At 34.3% G+C, this 21,800-nt stretch overlaps 2 protein-coding genes, 1 long non-coding RNA gene and 1 pseudogene across 4 annotated transcripts; 1 reads left to right on the plus strand and 3 right to left on the minus strand.

Annotated features, from left to right (window-relative positions):
- Window positions 1-307: 307 nt before the first annotated feature.
- LOC148578664 (uncharacterized) lies at window positions 308-2,768 on the minus strand. Its single transcript, XR_015902539.1, has 2 exons — window positions 2,326-2,768; window positions 308-2,047 (listed from the first exon to the last, which is right to left on the minus strand). It is a non-coding gene; the product is annotated as an uncharacterized LOC148578664 (long non-coding RNA).
- Window positions 2,769-4,322: 1,554 nt separating this feature from the next.
- LOC148578665 (uncharacterized) lies at window positions 4,323-8,803 on the minus strand. Of its 2 annotated transcripts, none has more exons than XM_088501978.1 (7): window positions 8,488-8,803; window positions 8,225-8,358; window positions 7,023-7,121; window positions 6,801-6,915; window positions 5,891-6,025; window positions 5,099-5,276; window positions 4,323-4,634 (listed from the first exon to the last, which is right to left on the minus strand). In XM_088501978.1, the coding sequence occupies exons 2-6, from the start codon at window positions 8,326-8,328 to the stop codon at window positions 5,166-5,168; spliced, it is 564 nt and encodes a 187-aa protein (XP_088358104.1). In that variant the 5' UTR covers window positions 8,329-8,358; window positions 8,488-8,803; the 3' UTR covers window positions 4,323-4,634; window positions 5,099-5,165. The 2 variants fall into 2 exon arrangements, with proteins under 2 accessions (XP_088358104.1, XP_088358103.1); XM_088501977.1 differs by having other exon boundaries at window positions 5,038-5,276.
- On the plus strand, window positions 8,518-17,558 carry LOC148578666 (phosphoribosylaminoimidazole-succinocarboxamide synthase, chloroplastic-like; annotated as a pseudogene).
- Window positions 17,559-18,677: 1,119 nt separating this feature from the next.
- Window positions 18,678-20,353, minus strand: LOC148578667 (uncharacterized). The gene is made up of 5 exons (XM_088503144.1): window positions 20,131-20,353; window positions 19,915-20,064; window positions 19,343-19,755; window positions 18,844-19,030; window positions 18,678-18,784 (listed from the first exon to the last, which is right to left on the minus strand). The coding sequence occupies exons 1-5, from the start codon at window positions 20,351-20,353 to the stop codon at window positions 18,678-18,680; spliced, it is 1,080 nt and encodes a 359-aa protein (XP_088359270.1).
- Window positions 20,354-21,800: the final 1,447 nt, after the last annotated feature.

The following is a 21,800-nucleotide window of genomic DNA, read 5'->3' on the forward strand; positions in this document are numbered from 1 at the left end:
TATTTATATATAAATATATATTCTTAAACAAATTATATTTTATTATTTTAAATCGTTTAATCATTAAAAACTAGGTCAGTAAATCAGTTACCCAAATTTTTAATTTTTGACCAGTTTTTTTTTTTTTTTTGTGACAATTTTTGACCAGTTTGCTAAAGACAATTGGATTTTACCCTAAACTAGATCGGTCTTTCTCGGTTAAAACTAATAAAACTAGTATGAATCATGATCCAAACACATTCTTTTTGTTTCACCAGCCTTATCTAATATTGGGGATGGCCAATAGAAAATCAAACGCACACCAAACTCCAAAAGAGATTATTTCTGAAAATTTTCTAGTGACTTAAGAGAGGGGAATTGAATTAAGAAAACACAATATATAGTAACTTTTACAGATTATACATAACCTAGAAAAACAAGAGATTATTTCTAATTTTATCTCGTAACACAGAAGAGAGAAAGAGAGATAGGTTGACACCAGGATATATAGCATGGTTTGGTCTCCTATTCACTGAGACCTACGTCCAATTTTTACCATAAATCACTCAAGAATAAAGAAGAAAACTCGAGCTTCATTGGCTGGATATGCAAACTATTTGTTGCTTTCTTCCTTAAAAAGAATATTCTCTTTTGTTCCTTCAGCCGTTGCATACAATCTGACATAGACCGTTTGGCTTGATTGAGGAGAACTTCCTTGTTTTACTTCACAATAAGTGCAACATCTTTTTTTTTTTTTTTGTGCTTGATATGTTGTGGAATATTGTATGCTTGTTGTTTTGTCCTTGATCATGATTTCCTGATATCAAAACCTGCAAAACATGAAATAGAAAGTTAGTCAATTTAGGCAAAATTAAATGTTTGTCATTATCAAGGTAGTTATGACAATGCTTGACTCAACAATCTCCTCTTTGATGACGAACACTTTTAAACTGAATCAGAGTGACAGGATAAAGATAACTTCCCTGATAATGCAACCAGCTAGCTCTCGTTGTCTATGTGTGCTAATGCCATAAGATAAATGAATAATCCATCATAAGAATAATATAAGCAAAACAAAATTCAAGCAAAACATTTGATAAGTCATAAATTAGTTTAATTTCTCTCTTTTTGTCATCAAGGATGAAAATTAAAAGCACCTACACCAGAGATAAAGTCCTAGTAATCCAAAGAAAATTAAAGGTTATTAAGGTCATCTTTCAGCAGAATAAAATAGGAGATAAAAAAAAGTCTCTTAAAAACTCAACTTCAACAGCAGTAGCATAGAGATATTTTTTGGTATCAGAGGTAAACTCATAAGATGATTCCTCTTCCTCTTCACCAGAAAAGTAGGATTCATTGTTGAGTTCATCAAGGTAGCTCTTGAGGATGTGCATCCGTTGCTTGGATTTTCTTAAGGCCAATTCTTGTTCACTTTCTTGCTTCCATTGGAGTTCAGTGCTTGTAATCATTAAGACAGTGAGACATAATACTTCTTGAATCAAATCTTTGACAATGCCTGCAAGAATCTTCAGCTTTGAACCTTTGGTAGGCTTCTCGGATCAATAAGCGAGTCTGGGATAGTAAAATATCCAGAAATCTCAGCATGGGATTGAAATTGTCCATCCAGCTATCTTTTTTATCGTACGTGTCCTTCCAATAGTGTTATTCTCCTCGTAATTTCATTAGAGAACCCAACCCTAAACCCTCTTCGATACCCAGCCACCATCCCATCTCAAACTCATCGCCAAACCCTTCTCCTCGGGTGGAGGGTGCTGTTGCCGGATGGAACCGATTGTGGTGCCGTTGTCGCCTGTGGAATGGCCCTCTTCTCATCGTTCCTCTTCTCGTTGCCGTTGCACGAAAGTCTGCGACTCCGTGTTGAGCTAGTGGCGTTGAGATCTCATTGCTCTCTCTCTGCGTTGAGGTATCATCGTTCTCTCTCTTCGAGCTCAACGTCCCTCTTCGAGCTCTCTCTGTCCGAGCTCAAATCCGTCTCCGTCACTTTCTCATTCCTCCGTCGCCGTCACTTTCTCAGCAACATGGTTCTGACTTCAGAATCCAAACTAAACTGAAAACACATCAGCAACAAAAACTACATTGAATCCAATTTCAAACTCAGAATTCAAATTAAATTGAATTCAAAATCACACCAGCATTCAACAAATTAAATAATTAAGCATCAATAAAATTAACTCATGAAATCAGGCAGAAATCCAGCAACAATATTATTTCAGAAAATCAGAAACAACATTATTTCCAAAAATCAACAACTCGGAATAAGCAAAAATTAACAAAATCAGTAATTCAGTATCATTATCTCAACAACTCAGAATCAGCAGTGCTTACCGGCGGTTTGGGAGGAAGGAAAGTGGCGGCGATGGAGGAATAAGAAGTGACGGCGACGGATTTGAGCTCGGACAGAGAGAGCCAGAGAGAGCTCGAAGAGGGACGTTGAGCTCGGACAGAGAGAGAAAAACGATGAGACCTCAATGCAGAGAAAGAGAGAGCACAATGAGACCTCAACATCACGAGCGCAACACAGACTTGCAGACCTTCGTGCGATGGCGAAAGAAGAGAAACGACGAGAAGAGGACAGTTCCACAAACGACGTCGGCACCACAGTCGGTTTCGTCCGGCGGCAACAGCACCCTCCACGCGAAGAGAAGAGTTCGGCGATAAATTTGAACTCTGAAGTGGGATGGTCGCTGGGTATCGAAGAGGGTTTAGGGTTGGGTTTTTGAATTCTATATTTCTTTCCAAGTATTCAGAGGGAGGAAGTGCGATTTTGATTTCTGAATCTGTTTTTTTTTTTAATGAAAAAATAAAAACAAGCGCGTTTGGAGGCCTTTGGTTTTAAACCAATAACATTCTAAAAATTGGACTGGTCTAACAATTGTTAATTACTGGTATAGGACTGGTCTAACAATTATTATTTTATACTTATAATTAACTAGATTGCATGCTTTAATAAGGTTTTAAATCACACTAATGAATCTTGTTCACTCTCTTCTTGAAGTTCCTGAAGATCTTGTTTGCGATTGTCTTGGCGGTATTTCTCTAAAATTTTCTTCTTTTTTTTCCACTTGATATGTGTTTCTTTGTGATAAATACACAAATAAATTGCCTATAGAATTATGTGTTTTTTGGTTGAGAATCAGAATTGTTTGAATTAATCATTTAATTTTTACACAAAGATGCTTTAATCATGGTTTTGGTTGCATGGCACGTCTGTCATGTCTAATCTTCATTCAAATAGATCTATCTACTGCTTTATTTCTCCAAACCAACGTGTAATCTTGTCGTTATACTAATTATGTTGGACAGATACATTTTTTTGTATGAGACTATAACAAGATCAAAGTTTGAGGTGCTGTCATCTGAAGTAATCCATATGTTTCAACATTTCATTTTGGCTATCTATTATCTGATAAAGTCATAGGATTCAATTATGTATTCTATAGACCCTTTTCTGAGGATATATTTAAAACTTACAAGCAGCAGAAATTCTACCAAGAAGTGTTTTTTTAAATAAAAAAAATTATATAAATAAAGCTTAAAACCAAAAGACGGATGAACATTTAACTCATAGAAATCATGCTTGATCTTTGCCAATTGCACCATGTATTTAACTTGTATACTTGTCAACCAAACCGATGTCTTTGGCCCACATTGTTACTGAACAATGAATGATGAATATTTCATTAGCTTATGTCACATTGCTCTGGATCTTTCTTTCTTCTTAGACCAACCCGATTTTTGGAGTGTTACCGGTCTAGAACCAAAGTCCTCCAATCGCTATCATTTTTATTTTTTCCTTAAAAAAAACATTCAGAAATCAAAATCCCCTCTTTGATACCTTTTGGCCCTTTCTCGCTCTGAAAACTAGAAAAGAAGTAAAGAACTCAAAAATCCAACCCTAAACCCTCTTCGATATTCAGCCATCGCCGAACCCTTCTCCTCGGGTGAAGGATTTATTAAAATAAAACTGTTATAAGATATATGAATAAATCTTAGTGCTAGTCATATAACTTAAGAAAAATACTATATAAACAAATGTTTTTGTGTTGTCTCACTCTTTAATCCTTAGATCCTTTATTGTTTTTTTTTAATTTTCTGTATATATATATATATATATATATATATATATATATATATATATATATATATATATATATATTTTCTAATAATTTTTTTCTATAATCTAATATTTAGTAATATGATTATATATATAATTGTGCATTTTTAATTAAATTAGTCAAATATAAAATAAAAATAAATACATAATAATACTATATAATATTCTTCAAATAATAAAAATTATGCTTAAACAAATATATTTATAATGAATCAAAAATATTGGAATGATTATAATTTTGAATATTCATACATCTCATATTAAAATAAAATAAAAAAGTAAAATTAAATTAGCTTCTACAAAATGAATAGAGTTATTCCTTAGCACATCTATAATACACTGCTGTTTATATAATTGTAAACAATTAGCAACAAAAGTCTTCGTAAACAGAAATAAACTAATCGAGGAACTTACGCTCTCTATCAATAAACTAATCGAGGAACTTACGCTCTCTATCAATTAGTTCTTCCTTTGTCTCTCTAGCATTAGCCTTCCACCAAATATACTCATTGCTATCTAGCTGAAAACAAAATAAAAGGACACTTAACATAAAGAAATGTGCCATTTTATACCAAACCACAAGGGTTCTTAAATCAAAGTCATGAATTCTAGGAACATGGCAGTGTAAAATCAATTGCAGAAAACAAATGTTGTACAAATACAGAGCAACACCATGCACTTTTGCATCAAATAGAAACTGAAAATAGAGAAAATAAAATAAAAGCCTATGCAACTTGATTCTTTAATTTGAAAGCATGATAAGGAGTGAAGCAAAAGACAGTTACTAATCAGCAAGATTCACAAACTTGACAAAGGCATTAAAATAAATGAGCACTAAATTTTAGCAATCATAATTATTTATACTCTAACTATATCAGAATTGCAAATTGAGCAAGCAATATAATATAATTTGAAATACTAACAACAGAAACAGCAGAAAGCACTTCTCCGAAAGGACTTTGCACAACAGTAACAAGAGAGTACACTGGGATAACTGGGGCAAGAACAAGTGCAGAATTTTGGAAGAATGCAGCAGATTCCGAAGTCGTCTCTATCTTGGCAGCACGCATTTTGATTGAAGACAAGAGAAACTGAAACAGATCCTCCTCCTCCATTTTGATTGATGGAGGGAAGACAATTGCACCTGCAGCAATTGCATGGCCTGCAGCAGTGATACAAACAAAATTAGGAATCGCTCAGAGTTTCAATCTTCAAAGCTAAACAATATTAACATACTATTCATATGTGAAAATCAAAGAAAGAAAGGCAAAGTTACGGCAACAACATTGAGGAGTGTGATAGGATCAAGGTTAATAACTCAGTGTAGTACTACAATTAATAGTCAAGACTTAAATGCTGTAGTAGGTTAGGACATTACCAATAATTTAGAATGTCACCAGAAACTTTTCTGAATTTGACAAAACCAAATTCTATATGCATTGAAAAACCTAAGCAATGTGCATTAAGAGGTTGCATATCAGATAACCCGTCAATCGTCTGATGACAACAACTAAACACGATAAAGACAACAAGCAATGAATTATATAATGAACACATTTAATCAATAATTCTAATTCACTAAACTAACCAGAGATCTGGAACCAGTTAGACAATCACAGACATTTATAAAATTATTATTTCCTCTAACAGCAAGAAATCATCATTAATTCATTATTTATTGATGGCATCAACTGAATAAAACAAGCGAAATAGAAACTGCGTATCATTGAATCCAGTTGTGTAAATACTACTAAATAGCCAAGTAAAACACTGCACCTGAAGCCCGAGGGCCCATTTTCTCTCAACAGGGATCTGTGGTCTCATTCCTACTCGATAGTCCATATAACCTGGAAGGTGCCCAACAACTGGAGAAGAAACTTCACTGGAATGATTACGATTGAAACCAGCATCCTAAACAGTTACATTATAAAACCAAAAATAAGCTTTTCACAATATCCTAATTGAAAAGAGAAAACAAAGAAACCTAATATCAAGAATAGAAAATCTACAACTCCAGCACAAAATCCATAAGAACTCGTTCTAGCTAGAAAGATAGATTCCATCACATGGAGTGTAGAAAGAAATACTGGGCTGCTTCCCATTTGACACGGGTATAAAGTTAGAAGCAAGTTAAAAAGTCAGATCACTTTATCTTTTTGTTGTAGTGGATGTGAAAATGACTAAACTAATTCACAATTATAAAAATAAAAAAAGAACCACAACAATTTGGATACCATCACAGCCTTTATCTTTTCTTTCTTGAATTACCTTTCATCTATATCAGTAAATTGAGTGAGATCATCTTGATTCACTCTTCCATTCTGTTTTGCTGTTTTGTTCCATGTTAGGTACCAGTTGTTAATACATTAATATCATGTCTTTCTTGATCCTTAAACTATTAACAAAACAGAGGCATAACAAAAATAAAGAGCAAGCTGAAGTTGATGCATGCCAAAAGAAAATTTTCCTAAACTTTCTTAGTAACAATCATCTGAATAACTATCAAGGACAACATCATGTACATCATCAAGACACTTCTGAGCAATCTCGATGCACTTCTCAAACATCACATCAAATTAATTAAGATTAAGAAGAGAACTAGATGAAGTTAGTGTTGTTGGTTGGGTTAGCTGCAGCCTGGTTTTTATATTGGAATTTAATCATGATGAATTGAAAAAAAACATACCTTAGCTGCTCTTGTTCTTGCCCTTGCCCACCTTGACACAGCAGATTCTTGTTTCTCCACATCAAAGAATGAAACTGAACTCCTTTTAAGAGCAGCAAAATCCAATGCCTTCCACCTTCATCATTCAAAAACATTCAATTATTTACATGTATAAGATAGAAATTTAATCAAACACCTAGCGCGCACCAACAAAAAAAAGGCATGTTTTCATGAAAAACTAACCATAGTTCCTCCACCACCACAGCACAATCTGCCCAGTATCTTCTGGTATGGTAACTCTTATAAACCTTCTGCAGCTTAGTGGCAGCTGCATTGAATTCGCTTTGGAGAAAAAGAAATTAACAAAAACACAAAAAATGCTTGACAATTAGTACTATAGTAGTAGTAGTAGGCAAGGAATCAAATTTCTGGAAGCTTTGGAGGAAGTTATGCATGTCTTCCATAAAGGACTAACTAACTATATATAGTATTTAAAAGAAACGACAATACAGGGGGAAATAAGAGGAAAGTTACAGTGGAACCCTACCCTACCATGTTATTAATTAGTAGGGGGCTGAGTACTCAGAATCAAATAATTTTAGGAGAGCGGATAACAGGCTGGAGACCGCAGCAGCACAGATAAATATTTCCGTCCAATTCTTCCTACTTTATTCATTCACTCTCATTAGTTTTATAGTAACCCTTTAATTTTAACGAAATTTCTGCACAATTATTATTTTCACTGGATGCGTAATTAAATAATAACACATTACAATTCTTTTTCTAAGGAATGGCGTTTAATTGCAACAAGAATGAGAAGCTACATAAGAATTTATACAGCTGTTTTTATCCATATGTAACTCAAAACTTGGTTAATAAAACTCCTATTTCCACTGTGCTTCATCAAATAACAGTATTATACATTCTAGGACCAAGTTTTTCCCTTTTTCCCATTTGCTGTTATTTTTTTTGACACATTTTAATTGGCTATTATCACTAAAATTCAAAGCATCTATGATCTATCTGTGTGTAATGGTGATCTTAGCTAAGACCTATTACCAACATCTTCAAATATTAGATAGGGAGTGAAATCTTTTTACTATTCCGACTAATTGATCCTAAGAGATATCATTAGAGATGATGCTTATTTAAGTCTTTAATTAGAAGATAAAGAGAATTCTTAGGTTTTTTTCCTGTTTTCATATTCAGCTGATATGCTTTCACGACAGTAACACAAATGACGCCTCATTTTAATTTTATATAATGCTTGCAGTTTTACCTAAAAACAATGGCAAAAATAGGCAAACAAAAGGAGGCAAAGTTTCATTATCTTAATCATCCTAATCATGCTTATAAACGTATCAACTTAAAAAAATAAAAAATAAAAACAGAATCAATACGGAGACAAAACTAAAGTAATGCAGCAGAGAGCAGACACCACTTACCACTCTTGGATAAAAACAAAAATCAGTTCGAATGCATCCTTTGGAAGTGTCACACCTAACTCTTCTTCGAGGGGTTCAGCTCCAAGCGTATCTGGCTCATGCATCAACTTGGTTTACTCTCAAATTTCAACATTCTAATTGAAATATAAGAAACAAATAAGAGCATAGTTGTTGTGTTTGTGATTACCGAGCAGAAACCGGTTTCTAAAATCGGAACCCTAAACCCCGTCAAATTTCAGAACCAAATAGAAATTAATACATACCTAATCAACGACGTGAGCACAGAGAGGACGATGAGAAGCGCAGAGATCGACGATGGTGAGGGCGGCGCAGCAACGATCAGTGCAGGAGGGTCGAGAAGGAGCGACGGTCGAGTGGTGAGTGTGTGCAGCGATGTGGTGAGTGCGTGCAGCGATGTGGTGAGTGGGGGGCGAAGACGGTCAATGGCGATAGCGAGAGGGTTTTCGATCTTAGCGTAGGTGAGCTCTTTGAAAGTGTTTTCTTCGGGCTTTGGAGGTGAGTGATGAGCTTTGGAGGGAAACGAAAAAAATTTCACCGAGTGTGAGTTGAGTGTGCTTTCAGGTAAAAAGAGGAAAAAAATTTACCGAAGTGTCAAGTTTTTGCTTCTAGATAGAGGTGGATGTTAGAATACTCCCTCATGTTTGGAGTTTTAAAATTTTTTTATATTATCAATATTGTAATATATGTTGGCACAATTTTTTAACAAGTATTCTATTAATAGAGTCTTTATTATATATTGATAACATCATCAAACAATTAATGCCAACAAATTATACTTTTTAAAGTTAATATTTAAAAAATTAACACTAACATAAAATTATACTTTTAAATAAAAATTATAAAATAATAATAAAATATTAATCTTCCATCTTTACTTATTAAGCAACATTTTTTCTTAATTAGTGTTTTATTAGTGTTAATTTTTTTATTGAAATAAAATAAAAAATTATTGTTTTTCATAACAATTTTTTTATTTTTATCTTTTAAGATTTATTTTGTTTTAGAATTTCATAAACTCATTCCAGTACGATCTAAATCATACTAGTATATTTTAATTTTTATTTAATCTAATTTTATTCACATAATTTAAAATTTTAAATTATAAAAATTTTAAATTAAAGGTTAAATAAATATAATTTCATTAATAACTTAATTTAATTTAATAAAAATAAACGTATTCATATTATTATATTCATATGATTAATTATATTTATTCGATTTAAAAAAATAACTATATAAAATCATTAATTATAAATTAAAAAATTAATATACTCATATTATTTTTAATACGATTATGTTTACAATACTTCCTAATAGTTTGGTGAATCAACCGTGTATAAAGTTTTTAATTATTTAATAAATCAATACTCCATATATTTTTATTTTCAAATTAGTTTTTTGCAGTTAAAATTTTCATTATTTTTTTATATTTATTTTACCTCTTCTGCTTTAAATTAAAAAATTCTTTATATTTATTTTACCTCGTAGCTCTCTTTCTTAAATCTCACTTCTAACCAAATCTATCACCGTTGCACTACCGTTACCGGTGTCTTGTTTAACGTTACATATCCTTCGTCATTTTCTATTCGTATTATTTTTATTATCTTAAGTAAAAAATATCTCTAACTATATTTTTTAGGTAAGATTTATTAATCTTTTCAGATATTATGTACTTATATATACACTCTAGTATTATTAATTTGAAAGATTACATATATCTATCTCTTTTGTTGAGATATTTAAAAATCATATTTAACCGCTTTAAAAAAATAATACGAATATGCTTGTTTAAATAAAAAAAATTTAGAATAATAAGAGTATTATGTCCTTTTAATTCTTTTAAATTTTTATTTTTATCATAATTTTATAATAATTTAATGTCAATCTAAAAATAAAATAAATTTAAATTAAAACAAAAAATTTAACCCAAATAGAATTTAATAATTTATTGCTTATTTTCCCAAGACGTTGCAAACAGGATTTTGTCAGTTAAAATTCAGCAGAGCAGGGACAAATTGCAATGGAATTTGAACAAATCCAAGCAATATGATACAGCTTCAGGTTACAGAATTGGCTATTTATTTTACCATCCGCCTCTGGAGCTTTGCCCTAATTATATGCAGCAAAAAAAGCCGTGGATTGATCTATGGAAGTTGAACTTGCCTCACAAAATTAAGCTATTTATCTGGAAAGCTCTCCATGGCCGACTTCCGGTGCTTGCTCAGATTCATCACCACATCTCATCTATATCACCAATATGCCCCTGCTGTCATGAAGCAATGGAAACAGTCACTCATTGTTTGATCGATTGCTCTAGAATTAAAGACGTATGGTCTCAGAGTTATCTTCGTGACTGTCTTCTCCCTCAGAGTCCTAACGACTTTTGGACATGGTGGACTGCATCAACAGAGATACGTAACTCGTTGAAGAATGCTGACCGTAATCCTCAATTACTTGCCATCATTTGCTGGAACTGCTGGAAAGCTTGCAACCAGTTGATTTTTGAAGGTTCTATTTCTATGCTGTCTGCCATTCTAGCAAGCTATGTCCAAAGAACTCCCAGTTTAGGTCATCATCTCCATGAGGCAAGCTCTTAGTTGCATTCAATTTGATTTATCATTCTTTCTTCTTTAAGATTTTTCTTCGTTTTTCGACCACGCACCGTTGGATGAATGCCTTCAGTGTAGTGTTTTTGGGAAATCCTCACCTTTTATTATGCTGTCCTGCCTTTGGACATCTTTGTATTTCATTTTTCAATAATTAATGAAATATAACATACTATCTTTGGGAAAAAAATGATGATTCTTCTCTCTCTTCTTAATTAAGGAGCACTAAAACTCCAAACAAGTTTTTTCTCTTACTTTTAATTAAAGAGCACTAAAACTCCAAACAACTTTGGAGTATCAAATCACATCCCCTAGATACATTAGGCATCACTTTTGAAGTGCACCCAAAACTTAACAAATAAGTTATTCTCTAAAAGCGCTCTCTTTGATACGAAAAGTGCACCCAAAGATATCATCATACGGCTACGCCTTATAAGTGATTTCTATAATACCTAAGGCTACACTTTTTAAACGATGCCACAATTGTGTTTCCTTTTCTCTTATAAAAAGGTAACACGGAGAAAAGCGTAGCCTATTCTATAAATAGGCTACGCTTTTCAAATGTAGCTTAAAAAAATGTGGCTGAATGGGTATTTTTCTTGTAGTCTCGTCGCCGTCGCACGAAGGTCTGCGACTCCGTGTTGAGCTCATGGCGTTGAGGTCTCATTGTGCTCTCTCTCTCTGTGTTGAGGTCTCACCGTTCTCTCTCACTCTCTGTCCGAGCTCAATGTCCTTCTTCGAGCTCTCTCTCGCTCTCTCTGTTCGAGCTCAAATCCGTCGCCGTCACTTCTCATTCCTCCGTCGCCGCCACTTCCTTTCCTCCATCACCGCCGGCTAACACTACTGCTTCAATATATTTTTGTTTGTTTTGTAATAATGTTGATTCTGAGTTGCTAAGATAATGATTCTGAATTACTGATTTTGTTAAATTTTGCTTATTCTGTGTTGCTGATTTTTTGAAATAATGTTGCTAATTTTCTGAAATAATATTGTTGCTGGATTTTGATTTTCTGATTTCGTGAGTTAATTTTATTAATGGTTAATTTATTTAATTTGTTAAATACTGGTGTGATTCTGAATTCAATTTAATTTGAATTCTGAGTTTGGAATTGGATTCAATTTAGTTTTTGTTGTTGTTTAGTTTGGATTTAGAAGTCAGAACCATGTTGCTGATTAATGGATTAGAATCCCAAAAACTAAATATGATTATATGCTTTGGCTCTGTTATATTCAACAGATTTAAGAATTTGTGATTGAATTGAACTTTGTTTTGTGTTACGAATGTATGATTCTTGGTTAGAGGATTTTTACTGTTCTGTTCTTTTATGTGAGATGGAAATGATACTCTTATTAAAAGTTATTGATTACTAGATTATTAGAAGTTATTGTTTATTACTTGATTGAAACTTAGAAATTAATTAAAAAGATTTATTTTGTGAACTTTTAATGATAAATTACGGACATTTTGAAATTAGTTTAGAAATTATTAAATTTGAATAAATGAAATTATATATTGAATTTTTAATAATTTTATTGTATATTTAAGCAAATCGGTTCAATCACGGTTCGATCCCAGTTGAACCATTGAACCTATCACTCGATCAGTTCAATAACCGGTTTGGTTCTTGCAACCTTGGAAAGTAGGTCAATACTCCTAAAAAGTTTGCAATGCGATGAGTGAATCCATGTTTATGGCTGCTGCGTTAAACCCTCCCAAAACCCCCCCTTCAAACTCAACCTCACACCCGCTTTTCCGCCTGCCCCAACCTCCACCGCACTCACTTTCAAACCAAACAACAACTTCCCCACATTCTCCGCCACCGTACAACCACAAAAACACGCCGCTCTACTTGACACTCTTCTCAACAGCACACGCAAGAATCAAGTGCTCCAATCCATTAGAACCACCTCCCCCTTCAACTGCCTCTCCGAAACAAAACTTCACCATACAGTTCCAGTCCTTACCTCCAAAACCAGGGAAAAGGTGCATATTTCCCTCTTTGATCCCTCTCCAATTTATCTACTCATTAATAAAAATGAATGGAAGTCGAGATTTCTGGTAAAATTGCAACAGTAATATAAAAGCAGAAAATATTGACTAAAAAAAATCATCTAAAAAATTAATGAATTTGCTTATTTGTGGTCTTATGGCACAAGTTAGAGACATATGATAATGGAGAGTACCTTGTTCTAGTTACGTTGATAGAGTCCTTGCCTCAATTCCCTTCAAGGGACATGTTTTGTGTTCTTATTCTCTATCCTTGTTCTCTGTATGAACTGTTTACTTGGTTCATCATGGATCACACTCAATGTTCTTTATTCCCACTTGTAGGTGCTTAACCAGACAAGCTTGTGTTGGTTTGAGAGAACCTAACATATAAATGCTAATTCCGTTGTGTCCATTCCTGATCCTAATGTTATCATAGCAAAGAAATGTTCTATTTTTCTGTTGAGTTTGTTGGTGAGTGTTTTGTTAATTGGTATTTCGGATTGGTGCTTGCATACACATTTTATCAAATGATTTCAATGGCTATGAATTGGCATATATGTTTGGTATAGGTTGTGGAGGAGGAGTTAGTTTGCTGGAAATGATAGCTTGAAAAGTATGATAGAAATAGATTATATTTTCTCGGAACTGGGATAAAAGTAAACATTGCAATTATCATTAAGTGCTCTAAGTTTATTCATGCTACCCAAATTTCAACATGCCATGCTCATTCTTTATTCATGTTGCCGTCAATATTATCAAAATATTTTCTTTACAAAAGTGTAGATGAAGATTCTAGAAACTATTTGTTGACACCTTATTACGGCTGGTTTGTAGCTAGAGGGTTTGTGACCGGAAGGACTAATACTTCACTATGGACAGTCTATAATAAAGGCATTCGGAACTATTGTGGCAATGTCCTCCCGATAGTGAGGTCCCTATATTTTTTGTTTTGCTTTCTTATAATTGTTTGTTTCTTTATTTTATAGGCTATATTGTTATACAACACATAACAAGTTTGGTAAAAAACCAAAAGCTAGTTGAAAATATATTCACGCCTACAACCAAAGTTGCAGATCATGATGTTCCTGTACTTCCAGATGAGGTATTATTCCTTGTACTCTCATCTGCATCTATCTTTTTAATACATTTGAAGTTATAGTGGAGGACTAGATTTAGAGACCCAAGAAATGAATAGGCAGATCAAATAATGTTGCAAGAATAAGAAACAATAAGCAGATTTATCTTATTATGCTGTTTTTTCTTCGTCTTTTTTTAAGGCAGCGTCAATGTTTTTCTGGATAATATTATTTTCTTAAGAGCCTAGTTCATATCATACAGTACAATTGCTTCTTGATACTAGTGAGGATATTATTAATGATGGATAACATTTTTACCATTTTTTAATAGTTTTCTTTTATCTAACCTTTTCAATTTTTTTTATAATCCGTTTCCCTTGCAGATTATAGAAAGGGGATTAATGACAAGAGCTGATTATGAGGAAGTCAGCAGAAAAGCTTTAAGTCTTTTGAATACCGTCAGGTAATTAAGCATTTTATCATGTCATTTATAAATTTGGTGAAATGAAAAAAAGTAATGGCATGCCTTCTCAATGTATCCCGAGATAGTAACGACACACTCTCAATGTATGTGCTATCTGTTATTTGGATTATAGAGATGAATAGATGGTGTAGACTTATTCTTCAGAATTGTCGGTCTGTTGCACTGGATCACTTCTAGTTCAATGAAAATCTCGAACTTGTCCGTGTATTCTTTTCAATAATGCTTTACTGGAACAAAAGTATAAATTGCATTTCTCTATGATGAGTGGGAAGCTTATCATTATTCTTGCTGTGATGCAATTTGACTTTTGACATTGGCTTGCTTTGATGAAATTTGAATTTCCAGTGGCTTCAGAACATAGCCTTATATTGGTTGACACAAAGTATGAATTTGAGAAGGCAAAAGATGGTTCAATTATGTTGATTGATGAGGTTCATTAGAATCCCTGATGTTTATTAGATTCTAAAATGCACTCCACACAATTTATCAATATAGAATAGAGTTTCGTTTTAGAAGATATTAGGTTGCCAATTCTTATCTTGAACGCTTTAAAAATGGTTTGAAGCCTGAAAATGTTAATAAGGTGCTCTATCTGTATCAATAACTTTATTTCCTATGTAGAGTGCATTATATTTTATTTTTTGCTTAAAGATTTAGGGATATGTTAGCTTATTCGGAATAAAATAACATATCCCTAAACCTTTAAGCAAAAAATAAAATATAATACACTCTACATAGAAAATAAAGTTACTGATATATATAGAGCACTTTATCAACATTTTCAGTCTCTAAACCATTTTGAAAGTGCTCAAGATAAGAATTGGCAATCCTCTACTTGAATCAGGAGTGTGCACCTGCAATTTTCAAAAACTAAACTTTTATTCTATATTCTTAAATTGTGCAGAGTACATTTCAGAATTTAATAAACATCAAGGATTCCAATGAACCTCATCAATCAACATAATTGAACCGTCCTCTGCCTTCCCAAATTCATACTTTGTGTCAACCAATATAAAGCCATGTTCTGAAGCCACACGTGGGAAATTCGAATTTCATCAAAGCAAGCCAATGTCAAAAAGTCAAATTGCATCACAACAATAATAACGATAAGCTTCCTGCTCATCACAGGTATTTATACTTTTGTTCCAGTAAGGCATTATTGAAAAGAATACATGGACAAGTTCGAGATTTTCATTGAACTAGAAGTGATCCAGTGCAACAGACCGACAATTCTAAAAAATAAGTCTACACCATCTATTCATCTCTATAATCCAAATAACAGATAGCACATACACTGAGAGTGTGTCGTTACCGTCTTGGGATACATTGAGAAGACATATCATTACTTTTTTTATTTCACAAAATTTATAAATGACATGATAAAATGCTTAATTACCTTACCGTATTTAAACAGACTTAAAACTTTTCTGTTGACTTCCTCATAATCAACTCTTGTCATTAACTCCCTTTCTATAATCTACAAGGGAAATTGATTATAAAAAGAATTGAGAAAGCTAGATAAAAGAAAACTATTAAAAAATAGTAAAAACATTATCCATCATTAATCATATCCTCGCTAGTATCAAGAAGCAACTGTACAGTATGATATGAACTAGGCTCTTAAGAAAATAATATTATCCACCTGAAGAAGAAAAACATTGACGCTGCCTTAAAAAAAAAAGAAAAAAACAACATAATAAGATAGATTTGCCTATTGTTTCTTATTCCTGCAATATTATTTGATCTGTCTATTCATTCCTTGGGTTTCTAAATCTAGTCTTTTACTGTAACTTCAATTGTACTGAAAAGATAGATGCAGATGAGAGTACAAGGAATAATACTTCATCAGCCAGCTTTTGGTTTTTTACCAAAACTGTGATGTGTTATATAACATTATAGCCTATTAAATAAAGAGACAAAAAATTGTAAGAATGCAAAACAAAAAATATAAGGACCTCACCATCCGGGAGGACATTGCCACAATAGTTCCAGATGCCTTTATTGTAGACTGTCCATAATGAAGTATAGTACTTCCGGTCATAAACCCTCTAGCTACAGAAGTAATAAGGTGGCAACAAACAGTTTCTATAATCCTCGTCTCTGCTTTTGTAAAGAAAATATTTTGATAAAATTGAGAACAATATGATAAAGAATAAGCATAGCATGTTGAAGTTTGGGTAGTATGAATAAACTTAGAGCACTTAATGATAATTGCAATATTTACTTTTATCCCAGTTGCTCCGGGAAATTCTATTTTTATCGTACTTTTCAAGCTATCATTTCTAGCAAACTAACTCGTCCTCCATAACCTATACCAAATATATATGCCAATTCATAGCGATTTAAATCATTTGATAAAATGTGTTTGCAAGCACCAATCCGAAATACCAATTAACAAAACACTCACCAACAAACTCAACGGGAAAAACATAACATTTCTTTGCTATGGTAACATTAGGATCAGGAGTGGACACAACGGCATTAGCAGTTATATATTGGGTTCTCTCAAATCATCACAAGCTTGTCTAGTTAAGCACCAAGTAAACAGTTCATACAGAGTACAAGAATAGAGAATAATAACACAAAACCTGTCCCTTGAAGGGAATTGAGGCAAGGACTCTATCAAATGCACTCTGTCATAAGACCATAGGTAACCAAATTCATCAATTTTTTAAATGATTTTTTTAGTACAATGTTATGTGCTTTTATATTACTGTTGCAATTTTACCAGAAATCTCGACTTCCATTCTTTTGTATTAATGAGTAGATAAATTGGAGAGGGATTAAAGAGAGAAATATGTACCGTTTCCCTGGTTTTGGAGGTGAGGGCGGGAATTGTATGGTGAAGATTTGTTTCGAAGAGGTAGTTGAAGGGGGAGGTGGTTCTGATGGATTGGAACACTTGTTCTTGCGTGTGCTGTTGAGAAGAGTGTCAAGCAGAGCGGTGTGTTCTTGTTGTTGTGGTTGTGCAGCGACGGAGAGTGTGGGGATGTTGTTGTTTGGTTTGAAAGTGAGTGTGGAGGAGGTTGGGGGAGGCGGAAGAGCAGGTGTGGGGTTGATTTTGAAGGAGGTTTTGGGACAGTTTAACACAGCAGCCATAAACATGGATTCACTCATCGCACTGCAGGTTTCAGGTACCGTTTATTCTAAAGAATAACGGAACTTTTTTAACACATAAGCAATAAAAACTAAATTGAATCCAATTCCAAACTCAGAATGCAAATTAAATTGAATTCAGAATCGCACCAGCATTCAACAAATTAATAAATTAACCATCAATAAAATTAACTCATGATGTCAGAAAATCTGAAATCCAGCAAATTCCCTATTTGAATTAATTTATGGGTAAACTATTCTTTGTTGTCCTTTTGTTAGTTTTGGGTTAAGTTTTATTTTGTTTCTAGATTTTATTGCCATATTTTTATATTTTAATCAAAATTAAATATTTTTTCAAACATTTTTTATTCTTTAAATCTTTTTTCAGAATATTATTTTTTCTTTTATTATTCTTCTATTATTTTTACTATTAAACACTAATTACCATTATGGTTCCTATAATTATGATTGTTGCTGTTATTTAAAAGAAAATAATAATAGAAAAATGAATATGTTGGGAAAAAATTAATTTTAACAAAACTAAAATTAAATAAAATAAGATGTTTGAAATAAAAAAAATGCAAATATTAAAAATAAAATAAAAATTTAGCACTAAAACTTTATGCTTCATAAAGATTCACTTAAGCTTGTATGTTGTGCATTTAATAGCCTATGTTAATTGTCTCATGCGTGACCTTATGAATTATGATCATTTTGTTATACTGTGTAATTGACTCTTATTAATACAGCCAGACCTAGCTAGTAGCTAGAATCAACTAGTTAATACACGTGGTGTGCTCTTATTTTGGTTTACATGAGATCTGTGTAATTTTGTTCAAAGGCTCTGAGCAATTTATGCTTTCCTACTATTACCAGGTCAAAAATAAACATGCAGCGATTTTTTTTTTGAAAAGAAAGAGCTCAACACAATACAGTGGAGCAGTCAAATAGAAGCTAACAATCAAATAAAATAAACATAGTACCAATAAAAGAAGCTTCTTGTCATTTCCGGCATTGCCATCAACAACTAAAGGGATCTACACAACTCCACTCTTTGTGGCTCAACACAGTCATGTGAGTGATATCTTCAACACCTTTGCTTTTATTCTGGAAGATCTTTCTATTTCTCTCTAGCCAGATATTCTAAACGATCGCACAGAAGCATCTCAGTCGTTGCTCTCTATCCTCTCTCCTTCTTGGTCCCTCTGTCCAACTCAAAAAATGTTCCCTCATTGACCCTGCAACAGACCATTGTTGTCCAATCATCGCTAACCAAGCACTCCACACCTGTCAAGTAAAATCATAGCATAGAAACAAGTGGTGCATGTGCTCCGCATACTTATTACATAGAACATAGACGTTGTTGTCCTGATTAATGATCCCCAACCGGCTTAACCGTTCCTTTGTATTCACCCTACCCAGTAGGACAAACCAAGCAAATAGTTCTACTCTAGGGGGAACTAACCCTTTCCAGATGGTCTTTGTAAAGCTGTAGCTTGTCACCTCCTCCGGGAGTATCGCTTCCTGCAAAACCTGAACAAATGAGTTAGTTGTATAAATTCCTTGTCTCTCATATTTCCATACTACCTTATCCTCTCTGTTAACTACTAGTTACACAGGTCTCAATGTCTCATGTAATTGACCCAGTAGGCCCAACTCCCATTGAAAGAGCTCTCTCCTCCATTAGAAGTTTCAAATCCATTCTAACCCGTCCCAAAACCCACAATCCCCTATAACAGATCCACGTTGGTTTGAAACAGAGAAAAGCCTGGGAAACCGCTCTTTTAGAGGCCCACCAAGCAACCAAATATCCTCCCAAAACCGCGTACGGCGCCCATCACCAACCTCCATAGACAAGCCTGTAATCATCTTATCCTTTATATGGTCATTCACTATATATAGATGGCAGATATCCTTCCACGGTCCTCCTCTAATAGGTAACACTTGAGTTGACAGCATCTCATAGGGGTTCAGATTATAGCAGGAGCAAACCACCTTCTTCCACAATGGGCAATCCTCCTTAGCAAACCTCCACCACCACTTAAACAACATAGCGGTGTTACAAACCATAGCATCCCCAACTCCCAACCCGCCTAGTTTTTTCGGGGCCTGCACCACTTCCCATTTGACTAATGCCATTCCATTACTACCATCATCCTTACTCCACAAGAACCTCCTTTGCGGTGAAATCAATTTCTCAGCAACAGCTTTCAGCAGCTTGAACAAACTCAAATAGTACACAGGCAGACTATTTAAGACTGATTTTATCAGAACCAACTTCCCAGCCTTATTCAAAAGTTTAGCTTTTCACAGACTGAGCTTCTCCTCGACTTTGTCTATTATAGGCTTCCAGGTCTCCACTAACCTCGGATTTCCTCGTAAGGGGATACCCAAGTATTTAACTGGAAGGGTCTCACCTTTACACCCCAGCAACTGGCACATATTCTGGATCCATTGTTCTTCACAGTTTATCGGAATCAAGCTCGACTTGTCAAAATTAATACTGAGACCTGACATCAACTCAAAGCATCTCAATAGCCGCTTGTAATTCTTGATAGTGTCCTCCTCTGGTGGGCAAAACATAATCGTATCATCAGCAAACTAAAGATGTGACAGAGCTACACTATCCCTACCGATCAACAAAGGTGATATCCGCCCACTCCTGACTGCCTCTCCCACCAACCGATGTAAAACATCCACAACCAGTACAAATAAGAACGGAGAAAGCGGGTCACCTTGTCTCAGACCTCTTTCCATCTTGAACGGCTTGGAAGGTGACCCATTTATCAGAACCGACATAGACGCTGTGGAGACACACTCCATAACCCACGATCTCCATTTATGGCCAAACCCCATTTTTTGCAGTACTATGTCCACAAAGCTCCACTTGACTCTATCATATGCCTTTTGGAAGTCTAGCTTGATTAAGGCCGCCTCCTTTTTTCTCACTTTAAGCCAATTTACTGTTTCACATGCGATAAGTGCCCCCATCATGTATCTTCCTACCCCTTACAAACACACTCTGAGTTTCCCCTACTAATGCTGGCATCACTGGTCTTATCCTCTTGACCAGCACCTTGGAAATAACCTTGTAAACGCATCCTACCATGCTGATAGGTCGTAGATCTTTAATCTCCTTTGCCCCTATGAACTTTGGTGCTAACGCCACCCAAGTGATGTTAGAGTCTGTTGGCAACCTTGACGTCTGAAAGAACCCCAGCACTGCAGCCGTGAATTCAGGCCCAATCTCGCCCCAACACCTCTTAACAAAATTCATGTTGTACCCATCGCACCCTGGTGCCTTAGAAGACTCACAATCCCACACAGCTTCCCTGATCTCCTCAGCTGTCAGCATCACCTCCAACTTTACAGCATCTTTCTACTCTATCCTACTTACCAAACCATCTCTGAAGCTCAGCATAGGGGAATTTTCCTGGCGATATAAATCTTTGTAGTACTCCTTGATAGCAATTTTTATTCTAGCTTGGTTCCTCACCAATCTACCGTCTATTATCAATGTATCAATCCTATTGTTCCTCCGTCTTGCTGAGGCTATGTTGTGAAAGTATCTTGTATTTTTGTCCATCTCCTTTGCTTGACGTGACCGGGACATCTGTTTCCAATGGACTTCTTTTCTGACATACCACTTCTCACAGCAAGTAACCAACGCCTTTCTTCTAGCCTCCATCGTTCCATCATACACGCCATTGCTTACCAAGTCATCAATCTTCTTGATTTCTTCCTCAAACTTCGTAATCTTCTTGTCCATGTCCCCAAAATTAGTCTTATGCCAATTCCTTAACAGGATTGTCAAAGCCTTCAACTTGTCAGTGAACTGCATCTCCCCCAAACCTCTCCACTCCTCCTTCACGAAGCTAAGAAAGCTTGCATGAGTAAACCATGAATCTAGGCTTCGGAACGGCCTTGGACCTCCTCTCTGCCTCATGTACTCTAAGATGATAGGACAGTGAGAATTACTACATCTCAGAATGTGATTATGTCTGAGTTAGTTATAACTTTTATTTTATTCTATTATGCATAGTTACTAGTTTACAATTATTTATGTAAAGTTTGCACATCTAAAAATTCCAAAAACTACACACTTGAATTTTTAGAACTATACATCCAAAATGCATGTTGACTAATCATTGGCTAATTTTTATTTTTCTTTAATTTTATCCTATTTTAAAAATACCTAAATGTTGCAATAACTGCTATTAGCTGTAATTATATTAACATATACTATAATTTTATTATCTGAAATGTGACCTATTCTTTTTGATAAATTTATGAAAAAGGAATC

Source organism: Arachis ipaensis, chromosome B1, assembly GCF_059453495.1.
Source record: "Arachis ipaensis isolate K30076 ecotype BB chromosome B1, ASM5945349v1, whole genome shotgun sequence".
Classification (NCBI taxonomy): Eukaryota; Viridiplantae; Streptophyta; class Magnoliopsida; order Fabales; family Fabaceae; genus Arachis; species Arachis ipaensis.

What these genes read in the sequence shown, in the direction of transcription:
- LOC148578665 (XM_088501978.1), bottom strand. Translation starts at nt 8,328, where the DNA reads ATGCATGAGCCAGATACGCTTGGAGCTGAACCCCTCGAAGAAGAGTTA. An exon ending in TTTGTTTTTATCCAAGAGTG is followed by an intron (nt 7,122 to 8,224) that starts GTAAGTGGTGTC and finishes TTTTCTCCAAAG; the next exon opens with CGAATTCAATGCAGCTGCCA. An exon ending in CAAGAACAAGAGCAGCTAAG is followed by an intron (nt 6,026 to 6,800) that starts GTATGTTTTTTT and finishes GTAACTGTTTAG; the next exon opens with GATGCTGGTTTCAATCGTAA.
- LOC148578667 (XM_088503144.1), bottom strand. Translation starts at nt 20,353, where the DNA reads ATGGGGTTTGGCCATAAATGGAGATCGTGGGTTATGGAGTGTGTCTCC. An exon ending in GATATCACCTTTGTTGATCG is followed by an intron (nt 20,065 to 20,130) that starts GTAGGGATAGTG and finishes TTTGCCCACCAG; the next exon opens with AGGAGGACACTATCAAGAAT. An exon ending in CAACAACGTCTATGTTCTAT is followed by an intron (nt 18,785 to 18,843) that starts GTAATAAGTATG and finishes TTTACTTGACAG; the next exon opens with GTGTGGAGTGCTTGGTTAGC.